At 40.2% G+C, this 11,010-nt stretch overlaps 1 protein-coding gene across 2 annotated transcripts in view; it reads left to right on the top strand.

The window, feature by feature from the left end:
* Positions 1-10,102, top strand: part of LOC306850373 (zinc finger protein 513-like) — a 10,689-nt gene extending 587 nt beyond the window's left edge. The window contains exons 1-4 of one of the 2 annotated variants that reach the window (XM_079385972.1): positions 1-27; positions 1,843-1,971; positions 6,952-7,668; positions 9,041-10,102. The exon at positions 1-27 is cut by the window's left edge and continues 587 nt beyond it. In XM_079385972.1, the coding sequence (XP_079242098.1) occupies positions 1-27; positions 1,843-1,971; positions 6,952-7,668; positions 9,041-9,804 (1,637 nt within the window). In that variant the 3' untranslated portion in view covers positions 9,805-10,102. Of the gene's footprint in view, positions 28-1,842; positions 1,972-6,951; positions 7,669-8,815 lie in introns of both variants that reach the window. The other variant, XM_079385971.1, reaches the window with a different exon arrangement.
* The last annotated feature ends 908 nt before the right edge of the window (positions 10,103-11,010 follow it).

The following is an 11,010-nucleotide window of genomic DNA, read 5'->3' as shown; positions in this document are numbered from 1 at the left end:
AACAGTCTAACCCACAGCCTGTCAAATGTAAGTCTGGATTTCTATCTCTCTTGAATGCACTCTGTATCTGATATTTATCACAGTTTGTCTGTATCTTCTGATATTTATTAATATCAACGCCTGATTTTCATGTAATCAGTGTAATTGTGTTTATATCTGTTGATAATTATTAACAAGAGCAAAAAAAATATCAGTCTGTCTCTAGTTATTTGATGAGCTCATTCAGACATTTCTGGCTTTATATCCTCTTGATCTTATTTTTCAAATTTTAATAATCAGCAGCATATATTTAATATAGAAAACTTTCCAATCCAGAGTAGGTTTTGCAGATCTCCTGATTTCTGTCTCTGTATTTGTTCTAAGTACGGCAGTGTCTTCTGCTTTTCTTCCGTGTTGCAATGATACCACTGATTTTTATGTATTTCATAATTTTGCCATTGAAATAAGTGGTCAGAAAATGGGCAAACATCAACATATTTTGATATATCACTCTATATTTTAAAACTATTCACATGAGGGACTGACTGAACTACTCATGCCAAAATAATAACAATCATCATCATCATTTTTTAAATAAATAATAAAAATAATTTATTAAAAAAATGCTTATATTGTTGCTGAGTCACGTCATGGTTTAATTTGTTTCTACTGTACTTTATTGTCACTCCCATTAACTTGCTTTTTGCTTTATGTTGAAAAAATGTCTTTTCTGTCAAAATTAATATTGAAGATCATGTGGGCTTTTGTTGGAGAAACACAAGTCTAACCTTTCCTTTTGCTTGAAAGCAGCTCTTTTTAGTTCCTCTTGAGCGTTTATATAAGTTCTAAAGGAAATAGTTTGACTATATGATAGTTTCCAAAGCCCTTGTTTAATGTTGAGTTATGAGTCTTTAAGAATCGGCTCTATCTCAGTGAAAACATGTCGGCTTCCCCTCTTCTGTCGTCATTCGTTCCTCACTGCGTTTCCTCAGTACAGACCCCTGTTCCTGCCGCGGGACCCGTCTCTAACCCGACTCCCTCCGTTTATCTGCCGTCTCTCCACTGTTCCTTCCTCCTTCATTCATTCCTGTCGTATTTGTTCCCTCATTCCAGAGCTGATAACCGTCAGTCTTATCACTGTACAAGTCTCTCATACTCATTTACCGGATATGACTGAGAATCATTATCAGATACACTGCATCTAAGGCTTCTTCTAGAATGTGTAATATCTATAAAATTCACTAGATCAGAGAATGATAGTTTTCGATTTCCAATGGTGATATCAGTAGAACAAGGAGCCTGATATATTGCTGCTATATGATGTACAATATGATTTAATTAACATTTTACACTATATTTACTCAACATTCGCTCAGAAAGTTGACTAAATCCACTAAAATCTTCCATACTTCAGCCAAGCAATTGACAAAAAGTCTAAATTTAAAAATAATGTTGTTAAATAGATGGATTAATAGTTTTAATAGGCTCTAAAATAGGATGAGCCACTTGGTTCCACTTGGCATCCAAAATAAAAGTTTTTGTTAACATAATATATATATAATGTATTTACTGTGTATATTTATTATGTATTATTTTGAAAATATTTACATGCATTTCCATGTATATATTTATATTCATATAATTAATTGATATTATTTATAAATATTTTAAATGTATAAACTTAACATATTTTTCTTAAATATATACATGCATGTGTGATAAATAATAAATATACACAGTACACTCATGTATGTTATGTAAACAAAAACTTTTATTTTGGATGCGATTAATCGTTTGACAGCTCTAGTTTATAATAAAGTAAACTATGATATTATTATTGACTGTGATGTTGTTTGTTTGCAGTGGGAGCTGAAGATGGGGCGGCAGTCGGCAATCAGGAAAACCTGGTTCTGGAGAGTGACTTCCTCCTGGGACAGGAGCTGGGCTTTGGAGAAAATGACTACAGGATCGTGGGTTTTGAGAGGGACTCAGGTCAGTGATATGGAATATGAATTACTTTAAGTCAGTTTACAATTATCTTGCTGTACTGTTCCATACTTTACCCAAACGTTTGTGGATAGATAATGTTAATAGGCTTTAAAAATGGGATTACCCACTTTCTAAGCTGTTGTAGAATAGCTGTTATACAAATACACTTTACTAATTAGATTTTGTGAAAACCTTGTTGTATAGTAGTAATAGTAATAATAGTTATTATTACAACTACTACTGTTATTATTAACAATAATAATAATATTAAGAATAATGATATAATTAATACTAGAATATTAAAATAATAGTAGAATAGCTGAAACAATAGCTTTGTTTTATATTAATTATATTTATTAATTAATTATAATTATACATTTTATTTATTAAGCATTTATATTATTGTTGCCACAGAAACAAAAAACAACATAAAGCCTTGCTTTACAGTGATTTTGTGAAAAATACAAAAAAACGCATTAAATTGAAAATGAGGTTTTGTGGCTTATAGTCCATGTGAAGTCATCTATACGCTAGTGTACTCCAAGTTGACAAAAATAACACAGCCAACCTCAAGCAGGTCATGCCGAACTTTCATCAACATGTATCCTGTCCAACTAGAGGACCAAACACACTGGGTCATTGCTACTCTCAGTTCAAGAATGCCTACAAAGCCCGCTCACTAGGGCTGCACGATTAATCGGAAAAAAAAAATCACGATCTCGATTCGTACATAAATGTGATCTCATTTCTAAATGACGACGATTCACTTCCGTGTATTTCCCTGCATTCAGATCATGCTGCATTCACGCGTTATTGGTCACACACACACAATAACAAAACACTATTAATTCACCAATCAATCATAAATCTCGATCACTTTTCTCCTCTCCCTCATTGGCCACGTTCCGCTGTCACGTGACGTGTAACAAGGCGGCAGACCTAAACGGAGTCAATAGGCGCGTTCGCAGAATGATCACCGTATGACATCAGCAGTCGGATCCTATGCATTCAAATCGCTCTTGCAGTACTTTGATGTCATACGGTGATCATTCTGCGCAGCGCTGCTTCAACGGGGCGTCAGCATCAACGCTTGATGGAGGGAGCGTGTCTGAAGCTTGGTGCTGATCATGGTTCTGACGCGCCGTCATAGTGATAACAGCCAATCACATACTTTTCTGGTGCTGCATGAACGGGATTGGCTAGCATCTGTGCTAGGGTATTTAAATAAGGCGATCTGATTGGCTGACGCCTGCGTTGGCGCTTGAAAAGTTTTCAACTTCTGCCGCCTGCAACGCCAGTGAAGCGACGTGAGGGACCTACAATTCAGTTTGGCAACGCTTGACGTCACTCCATTAAAAGTAAACGAGAGGCGTTGACGCCGACGCCCCGTGTGAATGTGAATATTTTTATTTATTATTGTTAATGTTCTCTTATGTTCAACAACTTAAAGCTTTAAAATTATTCACTTTAAGGAGTCTAAAATAAAGAAAAGAGACAATTTTTTGTTACTCCAACACTTTATTATACTGAATGTCCTGTGTTTTTTAGTATTCCTCTACCCCCGCGTGGGGTATGTTCCGAAGGTCCCATCGGTCGTACCCGCCGGTGGGAGTCAGAGCGCACTCAACCCGAGGTGTGGCGGCCTCCAAGGCCTTCTGGGCAGGTGTTCCATGCAGGACATCTGCAACGCAGCTGGGTGGTCCACGCCCCTGACTTTCGTTAGGTTCTATGACCTCGACATCCGAGCCACTCCCGGCTCCTCTGTCCTTTCGTCCTGACACCAGGCAGGGACTTGTCAGTCTGGCGGCGTTGGTATCTCGTTCCCATATGCGTTTCGACGCAGCTCGAAGTTCCTGGAAGGGAACGTCTCAGGTTACGTATGTAACCATGGTTCCCTGAAGGGAACGAGACGCTGCGTCGCGTTGCCACACTTCCGGCATCCCTGCCAGCGCTTGCTTCATGACTTGAAGCTGAAGCCGGCTCCGCCGCATGTGCTTATATGCTTCCTGGTCGTGACGTCACCCCGCCCGTGACGCCTCGCCCTTGTTTGACTGATTACACATCATATTCAGAGCCTGGTCACGCTGAAGGCGTTCCCATATGCGTTTCGACGCAGCGTCTCGTTCCCTTCAGGGAACCATGGTTACATACGTAACCTGAGACGTTTTCCTTTCTCTTTGAAGTGTTACAAGCTGATTGTGCATAGATAAGATCCCTGAAGTCTCAAAACAAAAGAGATATTCTTTATCAAAGTTAAGACTCTGCCATGTGGTTTTGTATTTTTGAAAAAAAAAAAACATTTAGTTTTTAACAGGCATTGCCTGTTTGCGCAAAAAAAAATTATTGGAACATCGACATAATCATGTTGCTTATATTGGCTACGTGCATCCATGTTAGGATAATAACAAAGCAGAGGAAATATAACTGTACAGAAAAAAAAATTTATTTGTCAGAAACTTTGTCAGAAACCTATATTGTTTTCAAGGCATACAGCAAGTATAGCCTATATGTAAAGAAGCAAAACAAGCGCGTTCATATGGGAAATCAGGCATACGGCCACTGGTGAGTTCAGCTGATACGGCTTACACCAGTTCACCGGTTAATGAATCACTATAAATAAAGCATTTCCTGTAATTCGTGTTATTTGCAGAAAGCGTAGTTTCTCCAACATTTAAAAGACATAGACTAATACACAACAAACTAAAAGAAGAGAAAGGAATATGATCGGACCTAAAACTTGAACTCCTGTCAGACCACAGCACTACAGAAACGTGATACTTGCAGCATAGAGCTCACTGCATTTCACAAACCCAAAGGATAATAAAATTGCACCATTTGTGCACATAAGACAAGGAAGAAGAAGATGCACGTGTAACCAATGAAAAAAAAATGTAAATATCACATGATGAAATTCCAAATATTGGTCGTAATAATGTTGAAAAAAAAATCAGGTCCTTAAGGTGGATCGCCATTCTACTACACATGTCTGACCGCCTACTTCATTCATTTCATCGGTAAAGTGTACAGATTCTTTTTTTTGTACTTGAGTGCAATACATTTTGGTTGAAAAAATTAGAATCGTGTAAGAGAATCGTGATCTCAATTCCCATGGAGAAAAATCGTGATTCACATTTTAGCAAGAATCGTGCAGCTCTACCGCTCACTACCGGCTTTTGGCAAATCGTACCATGCCGCCATTTTCCTCACACTGGAATACAAACAAAGGCTCGTTCAGTATCCTCCAGTGCAGAGAGTAGTGACATGCTGGTCCTCCCACTCAGAAGCTATGTTACAGGCGGCTCTTGATGACGTCGACTGGGACATGTTCCGGGCGAGTTCTTCTGACGTCAGCGAGTTCACGGATGTAGCATTAAGCTTTGTAAACACGCTAACCGGGCAAGCTACAGAAACAATAACTGTAAGGACATTCTCCAATCAAAAACCGTGGGTGGACCGAACAATCCGTGCTGCGGTTAACACACGCACTGCTGCTTACATTGAGGCTCTTCTGACCGGGAATTTGAGCGAGTACAAAGCATCGTGCTATGCTCGCCGATGCGCAGTAAGAGCCGCTAAACACAGATACAGAGAGAGAATTGAGTCTCATTTCCAGCTCAATGACTCGACGGATGTGGCAGGGGCTGAGGACCATATGTGCCTTCGGAAACAAATCCTCCACGGAGGTGAGAGCAGATCCGTTGCTGGCCTGCGTGTCCTCACAGCTGCACATCTATTATCAAATTCGCTGATGATACTGTGGTTATGGGCCTCATCTCCAACAACGATGAGACCGCATACTTGGATGAGGTAGAGAGACTCACATCATGGTGCCAGGACAACTGTCTCGCTCTGAATGTGAGCAAAACTAAAGAGCTGATCATGGACTTTAGGAAGAGAGAGCAGCGGCCCTACACTCCTCTTATGATCAGTGGGACCCCTGTGGAGAGGGTGAGTAGCTTCAAGTACCTCGGTGTAAACATCTCCGAGAACCTGACTTGGACTACACACATCCAAGCACAGGTTAAGAAAGCCAGGCAAAGACTGTACCATCTGCGACAGCTGAGGAAATTCAGGGTCTCACCAGCAATCCTGAAAACTTTCTATTCAGGGACCATAGAAAGTGTATTGACTCAGTGCATCTCAGTGTGGTATGGAAACAGCTCCAATCAGGACTGCAAAGCACTACAGAGAGTTGTGCGCTTAGATGAGCGCATCTCAGGGTCTGCTCTCCCCTCTCTGCAGGACATCTACCTCAAACGCTGCAAAAATAGAGCTGTTAAAATCTTCAAGGACCCAAATCACCCTGGTAACCGTCTATTCACTTTGCTTCCATCTGGTAAAGGCTTCCGTAGCCTGATGTCAAAAACTGAGAGACTTAGGAGGAGCTTCTTCCCCCAGGCCATCAGGCTCCTAAACTCTAACTCTGTGTCATAACATCACATGACTCCATGTTAATATCACTATATCAATAAGCTATTCATAATTTTTCTCTACCTCATATTGCTGCTATTTACATACCCTGTACAACTTTTTTGCACTTTTTTTGTGCACATTCCTCTTTATTACTATTTAAGTCAACAACATACTGACCTGCACATTTATATTTACATTTTTTATTTTATTTTATATTTCTTTTATTCTTTAATTTTTTTCAACTTTTCTTTTTCTTAATATTTGTATTCTATATAATTGCACTGTCCTTGGAGCGGACCTGACCTACATTTCACTGCTGGTTATACTCTGTATAACTGTGTATGTGACAAATAAAAATCTTGAATCTAACGTTTAGCAATTTTTTTTCTGTGAGAACTGACTAGACATGTTGATGACCCTAATTTATTCTATTGTATTGTATCTGTTTATTTATTTATTTTAAATGTCATGAAATCTTTGATATATTTTGCCTCAGGTTCCTATGTAAACACAGTAAAGAAAATGGTTTAAAGAAAAACCATAACAGAGCATGTTGTGATCTCCCGATAGACTCCGTCACGGCTGACATGGGAATGCCGGTGTATGGCTTCAGCGATGAGGACTGTTCCAGCTACAACCATCTCGGCATGGAGAGCGACTTCGAGGACCCACGAGACACAGAGAGCGAGCGGGAGGAGATGGGCCCCGACGCCTCATTTGCTCCGTACCTCTCCTGCAGGCAGTGCGGGCAGCTGCTGGGCGACCCGCTGAGTGGCACGCTGGACCTCACCGGCCTCTACTGCCTCCAGTGCGGCGCCGAGGGTGGAGACGCAGACCGGCAGGACCGTCCGTTAGAGGAGGCCCACCCCACAGACACCGAGCAGGGGAAGGTGAACCGAGGCAGATCCACGTCCGACGGAAGCTCTTGTAAAACGTACTCCTGTAAACTGTGCAGCTTCAGCTCGCGTTACTCCAATCACTTGAAGCGGCACATGAAAACACACAATGGTGAGAAGCCGTACCGCTGCCAGCAGTGCACCTACGCCTCCACCCAGCTGGTCAACCTGCAGCGGCACGTGCGCACACACACAGGCGAGAAGCCATACAAATGCGAGTTCTGCACGTTCGCATGCAACTCTCTGGGAAACCTGAAGAGGCACCAGCGCATGCACACGCAGGAGAAAGACCTCAACTGCGGCCAGTGCGACTTCAGAGCCAACAACAGCCACTCCTTAAAGAAACACATGATGAGCCACAAGGAGGACAAATCGACAGACTTCACGGAAGGTAAACGTTTAATCCACTTCATGTTAGAGCTGCGCGATCAATTTAAATAAAACCAAAATCATGGTATAGCTTTAGAGCGATTATCAAATCAAGCCTAGTGCGAAAAAACAATTTTTTGTTGGCCAAATAAATTTTTTCATGGATTCACATTTTAAAACGCAGTTTTTCAAATTGTGCAGACCTAGGGCATGTTATGCTAAAGAAGAAAATGTTTTTTGTAATCTTTAGTCAGATTCAGTAATATGGTTAATGTTGAACAATAACGAGCATGCAGCAAATCATGATTACACATTATAAAAATAAGTTGCCATATGGCTTATGAAGGCAGTTTAATTATAATAAATGCAATGCATATTTCAGAATGAAGTGCTTATTTACACATTATGGTTTAACAATTGAAAATGAAGAAATTAAGACTTTAGAATTGTAATATTATATAATTTTTTTATATTCTATAATTTTTATAAAAATATATTATTTATAATTTTTTAAATAATTTTATATTTTTATTCATTATATATTACAATATTATTATTATTATTGTAGTCTTATTGATATATAATCACAATTTTCTTGGTCAAATTTTGCAGAGCTACAAACATGCATGACAAAACTGGAGCTTTTTAAAATCATTTTTAAAAATGCAATTACATCGGTGCTTGTAGCCTCATGGTTAGTGTGCCGACGTATAGTGCAATTGTTCTCAAGGTTCTTTGCCGGTCACACTCCCCTCTCTCTCCGCCCTATAATTCCCCTGTTATTTCTCTACCGTCCTGTCCAATAAAGCATAAAAATGCCATTAAAAAATTGCAATCACAAATTTATCAGAAAAATCACAACATTTTTTTCCCAAACTTTTTCCCCAAATTCAAGAGTCCCAGCCTGTGGCTCTATCACTTGCTTTCACTGCTTCTGCTCTCCTGTCATAATAAACGTATACCTGCCAAAAATACTAGTTATTGCAATAATACCAAATAAGAATAGACAATGGGAAAAGTATTTTTTTCATGATCCAGTCAATACCTAATGGATAAAAAGTTCAGAGATTCACTCATATGTGTCAAACAGAAGTAAAATCGTTTATGCCATTTCCCTACACAGGTGAAGCAGTTATTTTACTTGACTTCATTGTTATTTTTATTTACAGTGCTAAACAGGAATGCAGTTTCCGAAGAAGCACTTGTTCTCTTCAAAACTGCAAGTTTCTTGCTAATGCATATCTCCATTAGCTTTATACATTGCACTTTAAGCACTTCGTGCTGCAAACCAAAAGAGGAAGCGAAGCGTGAAGCAAGAGGAAGTAGAAACTATTGGCTTCCTAAATCTGGATTCGCTGTAAAGAGGAAGCTTTTTTTGTTCCTTTGTTTTTCAGAGTCTGTGGTGTCTGACCTGACTCTGCACATCAGCAGCGACCCCAACTTCCTCCAAAGCTACGACACCCTGCGAACGGACCGCCATCCCCCCGCCCTGCTGCACGCCGAGGGTTTGGCCAAAGAGTCGGACCCTCTGCCCGAGCTGCTATTCCCCTTCACGTGCCGCGTGTGCGGAGCGGTGTTGGAGGATGAGGAGGGCGCCACGGCGCAGATCTGCAGCAAATGCACACTAGACATGCTGTCCAAAAGCTCGCCGAGCAGCCCGGAGAAAGGCGACAAGCTGTACTCCTGCACGTCGTGTTCGTTCGTCACGCAGTACCCCAACCATCTCGCCCGCCACATGAAGACTCACAGCGGCGAGAAGCCCTACAAGTGCCCGCAGTGCAATTACGCCTCTGCCCACTTCGACAACCTCAAGAGGCACCATCGCGTGCACACGGGCGAGAAGCCCTACAAATGCCGCATGTGCGACTACGCTTGCGGAAACCTGGCCAATCTCAAGCGGCACGAGCGCATCCACTCGGGCGCCAAGCCCTTCCAGTGCAGCGTGTGCAGCTACAGCTGCAACCAGAGCATGAACTTGAAACGCCACATGCTGCGGCACACCGGCGAGAAGCCCTTCAAGTGCCAGGAGTGCGGATACACCACGGGCCACTGGGACAATTACAAACGCCACCAGAAGAAGCACGGCCACTCCGCCGAAGGCTGGCTCAAGATGCATCTGCCAGAGAAAGAGGAAGAGGATGAGGAAGGAGAAATGTAGTGGAAGCTCTTTATGATGTCTAACTCCAGTTGCCTTATTATTATTGTTCTCATCAGCGGAATCCATGTAGTAATGGTGTGTCGCTACAGGGCCGGTGTGCTATTGTTTTTTTTGTTTGTTTTTTTCCTCTTGATTGTATTTTGTATTTTGTCCAACTGTTTACAGCAGCTGATTTCAATCCCAGAATCACAGCTTTGCAATTAAAGATCGACGTTTTGAACTGAAAGAGCACATTTATGCACCACTGGGTGAGTCTCACAAAAATCTAACAGGCCATATTTCACCCCAAAATTAAAGGAAAAAAAAAAAAAAAGTTAAATCACATTTTGCATGAAAAAGCTTGTTTCTTAGGACCATGGAGATTGATTTTTTTTTTTTTTTTTTTTTAATGAACCATGTCTCTTAGGACCATAATGATGAATAGTGAAATTATTTTTACACTACCTTTCAATTCAATTTTATTTATTTTATTAGTTTATTTTTTTATTTTCTATTTCTTTTTTTTATTAATTTCTTTTTTTACTTTTAGGTTTTAAAAATGAAGCATGTTTCTTATGAGCATTAAGTTTTGTTTTTTGTTTTGAAATTATTTTGGGGACTTATTTTATTTTTTTTAAATTTTGAGTTTTAAAAATATATACGTTAGATTTTTATTATTAGATTTTTTTCAAACCACAAAAATAAACATCCACACACAATGCACAAACAAGAAACAGATTAAAAAAAATAATTTAAAAAATCCTAAAATCAGACATTTTCTTTTATGCAAAATATAACTTCTTATTCTTTTTTCTTTTAAATTTGGCTTGAATTATATTCTTGATGCATTTTGTGGGATTCACCTCTCAATAACACCAACAAGTGGCCCTGTTCCAGGCCGATGCAGCAGTTTCCTCGTGAGGGATTTGATGACACTGAAGACTTATGCACAATGACAGTGATGTTGCCTTGTCTCAGGGAGGTGCTGCTCCTCCTTCCCTCATTTACTGTATCTGAATTTCCTGGTGCCACTGCAAAATGCTGCACTGATCGGGGTCTCTTCCATCCCCAGCACTCTCAAGGTTTTTCAGGGCATTAGAGGGATACGTATGAGTGAGTCTCACGAAAACAGTTCAGAAATGCTAGCATTATATTTACCCCAAAATGATTATAAAATAAGGGAATGTTTTGCATAAGGAATATGAGGGTGATTTTTACATATTTTTG

The sequence above is a fragment of the Barbus barbus genome, assembly GCF_936440315.1.
Source record: "Barbus barbus genome assembly, chromosome: 30".
In the NCBI taxonomy this organism is placed as follows: Eukaryota; Metazoa; Chordata; class Actinopteri; order Cypriniformes; family Cyprinidae; genus Barbus; species Barbus barbus.
This window is presented reverse-complemented; position numbering and strand designations above follow the sequence as displayed.